The sequence below is a fragment of the Lolium rigidum genome, chromosome 5, assembly GCF_022539505.1.
Source record: "Lolium rigidum isolate FL_2022 chromosome 5, APGP_CSIRO_Lrig_0.1, whole genome shotgun sequence".
Classification (NCBI taxonomy): Eukaryota; Viridiplantae; Streptophyta; class Magnoliopsida; order Poales; family Poaceae; genus Lolium; species Lolium rigidum.
In genome coordinates this window covers 255,339,547-255,355,154 of record NC_061512.1, presented here as the reverse complement: position 1 = coordinate 255,355,154, position 15,608 = coordinate 255,339,547, and the positions used below count along the sequence as shown (strand labels likewise).

General features: G+C 50.2%; 1 protein-coding gene across 1 annotated transcript; it reads left to right on the top strand.

The window, feature by feature from the left end:
• Positions 1 to 788: 788 nt before the first annotated feature.
• LOC124657484 (probable aquaporin PIP2-7) lies at positions 789 to 5,917 on the top strand. Its single transcript, XM_047196029.1, has 3 exons — positions 789 to 1,278; positions 5,404 to 5,660; positions 5,774 to 5,917. The coding sequence occupies exons 1-3, from the start codon at positions 789 to 791 to the stop codon at positions 5,915 to 5,917; spliced, it is 891 nt and encodes a 296-aa protein (XP_047051985.1).
• The last annotated feature ends 9,691 nt before the right edge of the window (positions 5,918 to 15,608 follow it).

Below are 15,608 nucleotides of genomic sequence, written 5' to 3'. Positions count from 1 at the left end.
TCGCATTACAGTTTTTCTAATAATGATGACTTAATTTCATATAGATTTTTCTATTTTTTTTATATAATTGATGAAACTTTATAAAGTTTAACTTTAAGCAAACCTTATATCGAAATGATATGAAACTCATGGAATAGTACTAAGGCTTTACGAGTATTGCATTCTTGCCAAATTAAACTCCTGGGGATTTGATTTTCCCTTAAATCTAGTGTTCGATATTTATGGCTAAGTTGCATGCATGTTCTTATATTTGATCTCAGACAATTTTAATCTAGCCATAGGTTTGCATCCTATATGATGATGGAGAGAGGCAAGCAATATATTTCAACACCACCCTCACCTTTAGGCTATTTTACTTCTTAGACGCAAGTTTAACATAAGCCGCTCGGAAGAAATTAATACTATGGTTACAGGGTCTGAACTTAAGATCTCTTGAATTTGGTATCTTATTGAATTGATGTGCTAGCCAACTTAACTAAAAAAATAAACTAATGGAAAGTGCCGTGCAGTATATTTCAACAATTTCGATTGGATTTTGTAGCTTTTTGGGCTGAACAGTATTAGTGCATGAGTTGAGACAATACTCAAATTCCAAATATTAACAGAAGAATGATAAAATAAAAGAACATTGAAATGCAAATATTAGCAAAACTAGTATCACTGTATCAGTAGTAGTTGCACCGCTGAGTACTTGTCTATTTAACCATCGAGTATCGCCTTGCTCTGTCCACGGCTAGTCTTATTGGAAGTGAACCAAAAAAAAATTAGGTAGGTTGACCAGCTGGACCATGTCCAAAGAGGTGGCAACCGCCGGCGGTGCCGCCGACCTGGCCTCGGAGAAGCAGCCGTACTGTGACCCTCCCCCGTCCCCGTTCCTGGGCACGAGCGAGCTGTCCGGGTGGTCCCTGTACCGCGCCGCCATCGCCGAGTTCATGGCCACGCTCATGTTCCTCTACGTCAGCCTCGCCACCGTCATCGGCTACAAGACCCAGTCCGCCGGAACCGACGTCTGCACCGGCGTCGGCTACCTCGGCGTGGCCTGGTCCTTCGGCGCCACCATCATGGTCCTCGTATACTGCACCGGCGGCGTCTCCGGCGGGCACATCAACCCGGCGGTGACCTTCGCGCTGCTCTTGTGCCGCAAGCTCTCGCTGGTGCGCGCCGCGCTGTACGTGGCGGCGCAGTGCCTCGGCGCCATCTGCGGCGCGGCCGTCGTGAAGGAGGTCACGGGGCGGAGCTACGAGGCCCTCGGTGGCGGCGCCAACGCGGTGGCCGACGGTGTTGGCCCAGACCCGGCAGTACTCTCGCCGCTCTGATACCAATTGTTGGCCCAGACCCGGCAGTACTCTCGCCGATCTGATACCAAACACAGCCCCTGTACGTCGAGTACTTTCCGACGTAGATGACGAAGCGATTTCCAGCGAGACACGCACGTACGCTGCTACTTCCGCCGACGCGCACGTATAATCAGCTAGCTAACGCTGATCGATCTTGAGCAGCTAGCTACTATTCACGTACGCACAAGCAAAGAAAGATTATAGCCACAGGTGCATATCGCACCTTGGTTTCATTGTATTGCTTCAACTCACGGTGTACGATGGTGTTACAAGGGGCATACACGCATATATATATGCTAGGCAATGAGCTGATGCTAACCGACTAGGATTAGAACTCTACTCCTACCCGGATTACTACATCAGACACACATACGTATACTACACTTATACGGTTGTGTGGTGTACGGAGTGCTTATTCCTAACAATCACCCCCCTAAGCACGACGTGCTCTTTACCTCGACCTGGGTCCCAAATGCGCCAGCTGCTTCTCGCGGGCATCTTCCTCGGCATTGCTTTTGCCGCTCCTCGTGGAACCCATGCCACCGACTTTACCTTCGCCGGCTTCTTCATGGCTTGATGCCGACCTTCCTTGTCCGCATCTTCCGTCTTCACCGGTTTCTCGATGAACAAACACTGTCTTTTGTGCTTCATCTTCTCCGGATTATTAACCGTCCGAAGTTCCCTTTTCGGATAGTAGTCTAACACGCGTCGCATGCGTGCTCGTGTCGGTCGTAGTCGTCTCATCTCCAGTACCGTCAGAGAAGGCACGACGTACTCTTCTGCGTCCGATGACGCGCTCGTTTCTTCACTTGCTGGCTGAGGACCCACGTCGCTTCTTCGCGACTCACCTTTGTAATCTCGTCGAAGTGCTTCCTCCCCGAGATTCACAGGAACATGCACAGCTAGCTCCTTGCCTGATGGATGCGATTCTAGCTGATACTTTTGGCTATAATGCACCCCCGTACAAGCTAGCTCATGCATAGCTAGTTCCATCAGCTCTAGACACATGTAACGTGTCTGCCTATTTCTTGCTAGGACGTCAACTTCCATCCCGTCTGATGCAGCCTGAGATAGGCTCATCTTTTCATCTGGCCCAGACAGAACAACAACACGTCTGCCCTCATCTGGCCTTCTTTCTTCTGATGCACTTGGAGGAGACGCCAAAGCTATCACGCTAGGGTTCGGTTCTTCGCCTTCCGAACCTCCAGGTTCTGGCCACAAATCGCCTCCTGGCGACGTGAAAACGTGGCCCTTGTCCACTTCTGCCTTAGCTAAACCTCCAGCTTTTCCAGCCGTACTACTGGCCTCTGGAGTGCCCTCTGACGCTCCTGGATCGATTCCACTTGGCGAAATACCGTGACCATCTGCGCCAGCTGCTGATCCGCCTCCCAGCGCCCGTCCTCGATCGAGTCCAGGCAAGAGCGCATCGTCCAGCCGAAATGGGATTCCTGGCCTTGATGGCCCTAGCTCCTCACGTGGAGCTGCTCTTGGCAAAGAGCCTTCTATCCCACCTGGGCTGCCTGCTTGGCTCCCTGGCGGAGTGCCTCCAGCCCGAGCTGGGCTAGTTGGGCTGCTGCAGGTGCTGTTGGCCCTCACTGGCTGACTAGAGTCGCTCCCGTGCGAATCAGGTGCAGCCGTACTTCCTGGACACATCACAGAACGCGCGTCTCGACCTCTAGACCCTGCTCTTGCTGTAGTCAAGGCCGTGCACGCTGACGAAGTATCCTCGCCAGTACTTGCAACTTCCGTGTTGGCAGCAACTTGAGTTCCAACACCTTGATCATCAGCATCTCCACAATCACTGTAAACAACAGTAAAATTCTCTTCCGGTTCCGTGAAGTCCCAAATCCATGACAAGTCTTCCTCGAAGACTACGTCGCATGTGACAACCACCTTGTTCGTCGAGGGATTGCACAAACGGTACGCTTTCGAGCCTTCTTCATAGCCAGTCATGATCATTGGAGTACTCCGACCCGCCAAGCTTCTTTTATGGCCGGACACCGTCTTGACATGCGCCACACACCCGAAAGTGCGAAGATGATCAACCGAGGGCTTTCGTCCATACCATTCTTCGTACGAAGTCCCACCAACCATACTCCTAGTTGGCGTCCTGTTTAGCAAGTAGACAGCCGTGTTGACTGCCTCACCCCAGAACTTTCCTGGCAAGCCTTTGCTCTCCATCATGCTCCGTGCCATGGCTACCACTGTATGCTTCAATTCACCACCCCGATATATGCGTAGGGACTTCTTCGCCCCTGCCTTGACCTCTCCAGCTTCCATGATCTTCTCGAATGCTTGTAGACCTTGATCCTTACTTTTCAGCAGCACAATCCACATGTATTGGCTGTGATCATCTACCACAAGCATGAAGTACTCATTGCCGGACGGGGTTGCAGGTGAAATTGGACCGCATATATCGCCATGAACGAGCTCCAAAGCTTCACTTGCCTCAAACGCGGTTTCACGTGGGTACGGGGCACTCCGTTGCTTCTCAACGACACCTTCGTCGCATAGCTTGTCCACGTGATCCACACACGGTAGACCATGATCCATCACAATCTCCGTAGCCGGTGATGGAGGAGGTAGCTCCTCCTCATCCTTCTGCTCGCATACTTCGAGCATCAACATCATCGGTCCATCATCTCCTTCCTGGGCGATGAGAGCCCTTTCCTTCGGCTTTGGTGGTTTCCGGCAATCAACCTTGAAGTGACCGAGCTCGCCGCAGCTTATGACATCTTACTTTCTTTATGTCAAACTTCCTCCTCGGCGGAGCGTCGTCCTCGTCCTCCCCTGCGATGTACTTTCTCGCTGGGAAAGAAGCTTCCTTATCACTTCTATTGTCATATGCCTTATCGCCCTTCTCTTTGGCGACTACCGCCTGCCACTGGGCGCGGGTAAGCATAACGTGCTCTTCTGGTACCACATCACCGTAGGTGATCTTCATCCGCTCATCATGAGCCTTGAACCGTCCAACTAGATCATCCATCGTGAGAGTCTTGAGATCAACGCATTGCTCGATCGCCGAAACAACGGACAAGTAACGCGGCGGCACCGCGCGCAGGAAACGCCTTACGATCGAGATCTCCTCGAGCTTCTCGTCGAGCGCGCGAATCCCATTGACCAATGTTGCGACCCTCGAAGCGAAGGCGTCCAGCGTCTCATCTTCTCCCATCTTCAGATTCTCGTACTTCTTCTGCAAGGTTTGTAGGGCCGCCTCGCGGACGCGCTCGTGACCAAGATTTAGCGTCTTGATCGTCTCCCACGCCTCCTTTGCAGATTTCTTCGAGATCAGGTGCTGCTTCACGTCCATCGGCATCACCGAGCAGATGGCCGTGAGTGCCTGTCGGTCCTTGCGGTACTTCGACGCGCCCTTCATGAACTCGTCGCCGCCTGGATCGACAGCCTCCCAGACTTCGTTGGACTCGAGCGCCCACATCATCGTGGTCGCCCACACCGTGTAGTTGTCACGGATGTACTGCGGGTACTGCGTCGACACCGACGCCGCGGCGCCGGAAGACTCGCCCACTTCCTTCGTCATAACCTCCCGTTACTAGGAGATCCTCCACGAGGCTCTGATACCAATTGTTGGCCCAGACCCGGCAGTACTCTCGCCGCTCTGATACCAATTGTTGGCCCAGACCCGGCAGTACTCTCGCCGATCTGATACCAAACACAGCCCCTGTACGTCGAGTACTTTCCGACGTAGATGACGAAGCGATTTCCAGCGAGACACGCACGTACGCTGCTACTTCCGCCGACGCGCACGTATAATCAGCTAGCTAACGCTGATCGATCTTGAGCAGCTAGCTACTATTCACGTACGCACAAGCAAAGAAAGATTATAGCCACAGGTGCATATCGCACCTTGGTTTCATTGTATTGCTTCAACTCACGGTGTACGATGGTGTTACAAGGGGCATACACGCATATATATATGCTAGGCAATGAGCTGATGCTAACCGACTAGGATTAGAACTCTACTCCTACCCGGATTACTACATCAGACACACATACGTATACTACACTTATACGGTTGTGTGGTGTACGGAGTGCTTATTCCTAACAGACGGCTTCTCGGTGCGCGGGGCGCTCGTCGCCGAGGTCGCCGGCACGTTCGTGCTCGTGTACGTCGTGCTCTCCGCCACCGACCCCAAGCGCACCGCGCGCGACTCCTTCATCCCCGTGCTCGTGCCGCTGCCGATCGGCTTCGCGGTGTTCGTGGTGCACCTGGCCACCATACCCATCACCGGCACCGGGATCAACCCGGCCAGGAGCCTCGGCGCCGCCGTCATGTACAACCAGCGCAAAGCATGGAAAGACCACGTAAGTGCTACTCGAGATACCATTCGTGGTGCACGCCTGAACACGCAAGGCTTTCTCGATTATATATACAAGACCATGATGATCATCGTTTTGTTGGTTCATCTTGCGTGCAGTGGATCTTCTGGGTCGGGCCGCTCATCGGAGCGACGGGGGCGGCGCTGTACCACCGGTACGTGATGCGCGGCGAGGCGACCAAGGCGCTGCTGAGCTCGTTCAGGAGCACGGCACCGGCGCTGCCATGGCGCGAACAGAGCTAAGATCGATATCAACCAGCGTACGATCCGATCGAGCACGAACAAGCATAAATCCGAGCTGCTCTAATTTGGTTGCTTGCACTAGCTCGCTGCTGTTCCGTGCAGTGCTGAGTGCTACTCCTTCGATTTCTATTTGCGGTTTCTTTTATTGGGATCGATCTCAGTTTGACCAATCAATTGATGAATAAAATTTGTAGTGTTGTACTTCATGTCTACTACTTTTTTTTTTCGGATAAAAGAGGATATATTAAGCCACATGGATTACAAAGAGGTCTTGGGCAAACACCTGAGATAGAACCTCAGGCCCCGATCCAAGCCAAACGGCAGTTCTAGCTTCTGTTCTTGCTAAATTAGCTAGACAGTGACTAACCCTGTTTTGCATACGATCCACTTTTACAAAAGAAATAACTCTATTACTATTAAATATATCTCTAATCTCTGAAATTAATGTGCGATTGACGAGCGGTCTTGGTTCTTCTCCTTGATATCATCAACTAGGACTGAACAGCCGAGCTCAACTGTTATTGGACTATCGCTCCTTTACATAGCTAATCTCAAACCTTCTTCACATGCCATAGCTTCGGCCTCAAGAGGATCAGAACAGTTTAACAACTGACGACAAACCGAGAATATGACGTGGCCATTCTCATCTCTAAGCACCATACCAGCTCCGGCCGAGCCATCTTCCGACTTGACCGACCCATCGCAGTTTAACTTCACCCAGCCTATAGGAGGGAGTTCCCAATGTTTGTCAGGTGGCTTTTCTGGTACAGCACCAACCGAGTTTGAAACTGAACCAATCAGAACTGGTTGCTTGCCTTTGATCATATCTCCGGTTGATGAAGTCTTCAGATTTTTTAGTATACTCATGTAGCCAGTGAGGAAGCGCTTGGAGCTCTCGATCGAAGGGAGAGGTTTAGAATGAGTAGCTTCATTACGAGCATACCAAGCTCGCCAAGCAACGAGCAGAATAGCATCACACATCTGCTTCGGAGCAGCTTCCAGGATACTTCCTCCCTTTGAAATTACTTGGCATGTTTGTTTAGATCAAAATCAGGCTACGCAAATTTTAAGCAAGTAATTAGAAAAAACACGAACGTATCATTTTAAATCAATATTATTAGAAGTATAATGAAACATACTTTCATATTATATGTATTCCATATTATACTCCCTTCATTCCAAATTAAGCGTCATAGTTTTTTTTTTTCTAAAATAAACGAACGTATACACTAAAATGTGCCTAAATATATTTGTATCTAGACCAAACCTAACCAAAACTTTGACACTTAATTTAAAGTGGAGGAAGTATATGTTTATAAGTAGATAATGTGACTTTGGCACTACCTATTTACTTCTCCCTTCTACTATGTAATCACACATGTCTGCATATATGGCAAAAAGATCAAAGTTTTGAGAATGAACTGGCATGCATGAACACATTTTCATGACTTTTCCCTTGGAAAAACAATGTGGCTGCACACGAGTTATATGTGCATGCTTGTGATTTGTGAATGAATACAATTGTATTGACAGAACTCTAGCATATCCAAGAAAAGCCCCAAAAATGCACAACAACCAATATTTTGTTATTTTGGGCAAAAACTATTCCGTAAGAAATTATCTAATACCAGATAAAATTTCCAGGTCCCTAATACCGACCCTCCAGAACCCAATGTACCCATTTTGGAAAAAAAAAATCTAGTGCCCCTGATAGCAGGAAACGGTTGGCGGGAAGGAAGTTTCAGCTCCCGCTGAGGCCCTTCCGCTGCATCACTTGCCGGAGTCCGGCCAAATTCTAATGCGCTGCTCCAAATTCGTCCAATTTCCACCGCTTTTCGATGAACTTGATGCGACTCTCGAGCTGAGAAGCACCAAGGAAAGTTGTGCCGTTGTTGGCTCTACAGATGCGAGCGGGCGCGGGCGGGCGAGCAGGCGCAGGCGTGCGCGGCCGGGCGAGGGGCAGTGCCGGTGGCGTCAAGGCTAGGGGAGGGCGTAGCATGCAAGCGTTGGGTGGCCAGGAAGAAGAAGGGGATAAAGGAAGGAGCTGATAGGTGGGTACCTCGTGGTTTTGACGGGATGTTTTCGGTATCGATTATTTATGGGATCAGACCTGCTATATTTGCTATAACTCATGGCACTCCATGCCCACAATGTTGCAAATCTCTAGTGGATTGCGTGCGGCTCGAATGTCACGCAACTAATGGATAAACACAATAGGTTGCTTCAAATCATGCCACCTGATGTCGAACTCATGGCCGCTTTACTCGCATACCCTCGATAATTGCTCTATCTAGTTCAACAAAAGTTTGAACATTCAAAACAAAATATTTCACATAAATCTTAACATGTAGACCCAAAATAAGTAACTTGTAGTGTATTCTGACGGTTTTTTTTTTCGAAGATGTGTATTCCGACGTTGATACAGACACGAAAATGAGAGGTTTTGGTTGGATCGTAAAACGCCTCCGTGTGAAAAGAACGGAAACCCACTTCCTACCTGAGCCAGTGTTGTCAAGCCCAACGCGACTTCCCTCGCTCCATCCTGTGTCGATTTTACGAATAGACCGTGGAGGTCGCTCCATCTTTCAGATAAACGGCCCAGCACATCCACTCACACGGACCAAACAAGAATTGCTCATCACAGTCCAAGAAGAAGAGTTCCTAAAAAAAAAGTCTAAGAGCAAAGAAGAACAAAACACAAGTAGCACACACCCATGGAAAAGACGATCACATCAAACTGTTTTATTCTTTGCTTGATAACCAAAATCAGTACTCTCTCCTTGCCGAAATATAGTGCATATAAGATTTTACAAAAGTCAAATGACGCGAACTTTGACCAAGTATATAAAAAACGTTGACCAACGGGGAATGATCAATTCTTGGCTATACGTTGTTAGGTAGGATGAGACTCTCCTCGGTTTAAAGTCCGCCCCTCCCAGCGAAATTATCGGGGATTCGAATACGGGTGAGCTGGCTGCGCACTCGTTAGCCTTGCCACTGAGCCAGAACTCAGTTCTCTCACCAAGTATGTAGATTGTAGACAAAAGTATGAACATCTAGAATACAAAATATATTATGAGATTCTTCATAATGTAAACTTTCAAATGGTATACATTTGGTATTCTATATTTTCATAATTTTTCCTACATACTTGGCCAAACTTTATTTCGTTTGACTTCTAAAAAATCTTATATGCATTAAATATAGGCAAAATCACATCGTACTACTGGCGTGGATGGCAAGCCTTGACTTGGCAAAGCATAACGTGAGGTGTGCGGTACAGCCGGGTCGCACCGCAGAAGGGAAAGAGGAACAAAGGAGATCCTCCCCAAATAGAGTAGTACGGAGTAGTTACGTTTGTTGAGTTAAAAATAAGTAAGTAAACCTTAAAACGAGTTAAAACCAGTTAATTAGGTAGGCGCGCGCAAGTGCAACCACGCGTGGTGATGCATCGCTCTGGACATTTTCGCGTCCTGACGTTGCCAGAGACAAGGAAAAAAAAGGCTCTGGATGATTCTTGGTGCGCGTGTAGGGAGCAGGTGAAACTACTGCTGATCAATGATCATCGATCGATGAGGACAGACGTACTGTACTGTATAGTCTGTATTTGAGGTTGCGATGGAGCTGCATCTGCATGCAGAGATCGATTCGACGGCCTGTCTAGCTGTTAATTAGTTAGTGGTAAGGGGATTCATTCTTCGGACAACCTTTTTGGTTTCCTGGTACATGTATAGTACGTACGTATCCATCAATTAACAAAGTCTCGAGTCAGCGGCAGCCTGTGATGGAGTCACGGAGGGATGCAAAGGTCAGAGGCACGCAGGCGCGCGCAGCAAAAAGATAATGGGAGCCTTTAACTTAGATGCGCTCTCGCTGATGCTGAAGCACTACTGATTAACAAAGTTTTTTTTTCTGCTCGTTGTTAGGTCATCTCCAGGGGCCGATCCATCGGGTCCTAGCGTGTCTGATTTGGTTCACGCGGACGGGCGGATAGATCGCACATTCTCCAGCGGGACAAACAGATCGACTCGTCTGTTCCAACCCATCTGTTTACCAATTTGGAGAATCGATAATCAACGCGGATAACGAGCGTGTCCTCCCATGTTCGCTCGCGTGCACCTAGGGTTCGCATGGAAGTGACACAACGATCTTCTACATCTGGCCATCAATGGAAGTACTCTGGCCACGCCGCCTGCTGTCCATCAATGTCAGGGTCTTGTTCTACGCATCGGCATCCAATGCACCGGCCCTAGGCATGTCAGCGCCAGCCATTTTCTTCCACAAGCTTTCATCTTCCATTTCCCTCCACCACCACCAGCACATGCATCACCGCAATAATGGCCGACGACATAGGCTCGAGGGGAGGGCGCCTAGGGCGGCCTCCGGGCCGTGGCCGTGGGTGTGGGCGAGGCTGCAGCCGAGGCCGACGAGGAAGGAGCAGCGGGAGAAGCCAGAGTCAGCCACCAACGTCACCGTCGCCATCACCACCATCGTCGCCCGAGCACGTCGCCATCGACCTCTCCGGCTTTGAGTTTAGCGTGACCATCCACCATGGCATGAGCTGAAACATGTTGCATCTGCCCTTGAAGTTCGCCTCGATCGTCGAAGGGCAAGAGCCCCACCATGTCTCGAAGGCTCGATCGCGTACGGTAAGGGGATTGATTCTTCGGACAACCTTTTTCGGAGTAGTATTACGTACGTATGCATCCATTAACAAAGTCTTATGTCAGCGGCAAGCGACGGATGGAGAGATCAGAGTCAGACGCACCCACTAGGTAGCCATAGCCAGGCGCGCGCAGCGAAAAGATGGTGGGAGCCTTTGACTTATATATGCACTCTGAGTCTAGCCGCGTAAGGATAGTTTCAGCTCCCGCTGAGGCCCTTCCGCTGCATCACTTGCCGGAGTCCGGCCAAATTCTAATGCGCTGCTCCAAATTCGTCCAATTTCCACCGCTTTTCGATGAACTTGATGCGACTCTCAAGCTGAGAAGCACCAAGGAAAGTTGTGCCGTTGTTGGCTCTACAGATGCGAGCGGGCGCGGGCGGGCGGGCGAGCAGGCGCAGGCGTGCGCGGCCGGGCGAGGGGCAGTGCCGGTGGCGTCGAGGCTAGCCGGCTAGGGGAGGGCGTAGCATGCAAGCGTTTTGACGGGATGTTTTCGATATCGATTATGGGATCAGACCTGCTATATTTGCTATAATTACTCTTGGCACTCCATGCCCACAATGTTGCAAATCTCTAGTGGATTACGTGGGGCTCGAATGTCAAGCAACTAATGGATAAACACAATTGGTTGCTTCAAATCATGCCACCTGATGTCGAACTCATGGCCGCTTAACTCTCATACCATGGATAATTGCTCTAGCCAGTTCAACAAAAGTTTGAACATTCAAAACAAAATACTTCACCGAAAGCTTAACATGTAGACCAAAAAAAAAGTAACTTGTAGTTGTAGTGTATTCGGACGTTTGACGTTGATACAGACACGAAAATGAGAGGTTTTGGTTGGATCGTAAAAGGCCTCCGTGTGAAAAGAACGGGAACCCACTTCCTGCCTGGGCCAGTGTTGTCAAGCCCAACGCGACTTCCCTCGCTCCAGCCTGTCTCGGTTTTACGAATAGGCCGTGGAGGTCGCTCCATCTTTCAGATAAACGGCCCAGCAGATGCACTCACACGGACCAAACAAGAATTACTCATCACAGTCCAAGAAGAAGAGTTCCTCAGAAAAAAAGTCTAAGATGAAGAAGAACAAAAGACAAGTAGCACACGCCCATGGAAAAGACGATCACATCAAACTATTTTTTTCTTTGTTTGATAACCAAAATCAGTACTCCTTCCTTGCCGAAATATAGTGCATATAAGATTTTACAAAAGTCAAATGAGGCGAACTTTGACCAAGTATATAAAAAACGTTGACCAACGGGGAATGATCCCTCTATTGGCTATACGTTATTAGGTAGGATGAGATTCTTCCCATTTTAAAGTCCGTCCCACCCAGCGAAATTACCGGGGATTCAAACCCGAGTGGGCTGGCTGTGCACTCGCTAGCCTTGCCAGTGACATAACGTGAGGTGTGCGGTACAGCCGGGTCGCACCGCAGAAGGGAAACAGAAACAAAGGAGATATCCTCCCCAAATAGAGTAGTACGGAGTAGTTACGTTTGTTGAGTTAAAAATAAGTAAGTAATAAACCTTGAAACGAGTTAAAACGAGTCAATTAGGTAGGCGCGCGCAAGTGCAACCACGCGTGGTGATGCATCGCCCTGGACATTTTCGCGTCCTGACGTTGCCAGAGACAAGGGAAAAAAGGGCTCTGGATGATTCTTGGTGCGCGTGTAGGGAGCAGGTGAAACTACTGCAGATCAATGATCATCGATCGATGAGGACAGACGTACTACTGTATTTGAGGTTGCGATGGAGCTGCATCTGCATGCAGAGATCGATTCGACGGCCTGTCTAGCTGTTAATTAGTTAGTGGTAAGGGGATTCATTCTTCGGACAACCTTTTTGGTTTCCTGGTACATGTAGTACGTACGTATCCATCAATTAACAAAGTCTCGAGTCAGCGGCAGCCTGTGATGGAGTCACGGAGGGATGCAAAGGTCAGAGGCACGCAGGCGCGCGCAGCAAAAAGATAATGGGAGCCTTTGACTTAGATGCGCTCTCGCTGATGCTGAAGCACTACTGATTAACAAAGTTTTTTTTTCTGCTCGTTGCTAGGGCATCTCCAGGGGCCGACCGATCAGGTCCTAGCGTGTCCGATTCGGTTCACACGGACTGGCGGATAGATCGTCCATTTTCCAGCGGGATGACGCAAACGGACCGACTCGTCTGTCCCGATCCATCCGTTTACCAAATTTGGAGAATCGATGCGATCGACGCGGATAACGAGCGTGTCCTCCCATGTTTGCTCGCGTGCACCTAGGGTTCGCATGGAAGCGACACAACGACCTTCTACCTCTGACCATCAATGGAATTACTCTAGCCACGCCGCCTGCCGCCCATCAATGTCGAGATCTTGTTCTACGCGTCAGCATCCAATGCACCGGCCCTTTATAGGCATGTCAGCGCCGGCCATTTTCTTTCACAAGCTTTCATCTTCCATTTTCCTCCACCACCACCAGCACATGCAACACCGCAACAATGGCCGATGGCATAGGCTCGAGGGAAGGGCGCCTAGGACGGCCTTCGGGCCATGGTCGTGAGTGTGGGCGAGGCTGCAGCCGAGGCCGATGAGGAAGGAGCAGCGGGAGAAGCCAGAGTCAGCCACCAACATCACCGTCGCCATCACCACCATCGTCGCCCGAGCACGTTGCCATCGACCTCTCCGGCTTCGAGTTTAGCGTGACCATCCACCATGGCATGAGCTGAAACATGTTGCGTCTGCCCTTGAAGTTCGCCTCGATCGTCCAAGGGCAAGAGCCCCACCATGTCTCGAAGGCTCGATCGCGTACGGTAAGGGGATTGATTCTTCGGACAACCTCTTTCGGAGTAGTAGTACGTACGTATGCATCCATTAACAAAGTCTTATGTCAGCGGCAGCCTGTGACGGCTGGAGAGATCAGAGATGCAAAGGTCAGACGCACCCACTACGTAGCCATAGCCAGGCGCGCGCAGCGAAAAGATGGTGGGAACCTTTGACTTATTATATGCACTCTTGCAGAGGCGGAAGCACTTACAGTAACAAAGTTTTGTGTTCCTGAAGTGGCCGGGTTAACGACGCTCTCGTTGGTTACGTTTACCGTGCGAAGGTTGCGACAGGCAACAGCTAGCAGCTCTCCGTGGATGGATCCAGCCATGTCCAGGTGATAGCATAGCGAGGAGCTTCGGTTCGCGGCACGGCCGTCAAGCAATCTCCCATCCATCCGTTGCCTGGGAAGAAGTGACGAGGAGAACTCAGCAACTTTGTCGCCAACGGAGAAGAAGTGGCATACTACATGGTGGGGCCCAGCGAGCACGCTCGGCACGGCGTCGCCACCTTAAAAAGCGTCCACATTAAGCGAAAGCGGCGACCCCGTTCCGTTCCGTTCCGTTGTGCGGGCCCGCCCCACGCCGAGGAGAATCGATTCGAGAGTGAAGGTCGGAATCAGATCGAATCCAACAACTTTTGTTGACCAGACCGACTTGGATCGATGAGCACCGGGTGGCCCTCCCTTTCGGCCTCCCGTCACGTCACGGCAAAAGCTAGCGGATTGGTCACCCGCGCACGGCCGCGCGCGCGCACGCATGAGCCAACCATTCCAACTTAAACGTGCGTCGTGCGGTTGTAATCCAACCGAATTTCCAGGCGATCCACAGTTCGAAAGATATTCGAACCGATAGACCTCTACCACCACGAGCAATGCCGCCAGCAATAAATTTCCACTGGATAAGAATATTTTCGAACAGTGTCCAAGTTCGTCAAGAAAACGAAATTTGCTGGCGCGCGACCGGGAGACCGACACGGAAGAAACAACGAGGAGCCTGCCGCGTGCGTGCGTGCGGCGATTGCCTCCATGCCCTGACGACAAAGCCTAGCCAGATAATTAAGGGTCAACCTGGAGTACGTACGTAGTCGTGCCAACTTTGGAGCCTGCCCTGCCCACCAATCCAAGTATCCAATCCATCGCCAGCCAGCCGTACACGCTTACATGTTTCATCTCTATTCTAAACAAAACTAAACTGGCCGATCGATTAACTTTTTCACCAGCCGCACACGGTTTCTGTCTTTGATTTGTGGAAAGCTACACTGACCGATCGAATCGACTAGTATTTTTTTTCACGGCGCCGGCCGGTGCTCCTGGCTTATCATCTCGCCGGCCGCCGAACAACCAGCATGTGCCAAGCCGGTTCGCGCAACGCGAGGTCGAGAGTGTCGGCGTACGTGTCGCGGCCAGGCGCAAGCGCGCGCAGCTAGCTGGTGACGCACGAACAAAATGCAGAGTCAAACAGTCGACGTCGCGCCACAAAACCGCTGGGTCAAACAATAGTATGGGCCATGCATGTGGTGCACGGTGCACACCACTTCCACTGTGCAACAAACTATGTAGTATAACACTAACAAATATTAACACCAGCATATAGCAATAGCAAATGGACGAAATATGGAAGGAATTATATTCCACGACGGTTCTAACAACATTTGGTCTCAGCCTGTAGCAAACGGTGACACTTCTTTCCATTCTCTATGGTTACTTAAACTTCGGAAAGCTTAACTTTGAACACCCCCCACACCCACCCACCCCTCCACCCTGGCCACCGCGCGGTGGCAACAGCGTATAAGATGCAATTTACGGGTCTCGCCTCCTCGACCATGTCTTCTAAGGTTTAGAGGATATCGGGCCCACCAAAATGTAGATTCTTCTTTTTGTTGGTCCTTCAAAATTGGAGAGCCAAGAGACTTAAGCCTCGTGCAATTTGCAAGCTTTGTGACAAAGTCCAAGAATCAACATCTCATCGCCTTTTCGAGTGCCGGTTCATGGTTCACCTTTAGGCCGCTTGAAAGGGTTGACTTGCCCCCTCTCTGTTTTCATCTTTTACACTGATTGGTATGCCCTCCACTCCGTCTAGGAGTGGTGCTGTAGAAGATCCATAAGATGAGTCAATCGAGGAACGTCATGGCTTCGCTCCTTATGGCCTTCGCTTGTGAGATTTGGAAAGAGAGATAATTCGCGCCTTCCAGAACCACTCGTCGACCTCTTTTATGCTTTTGACT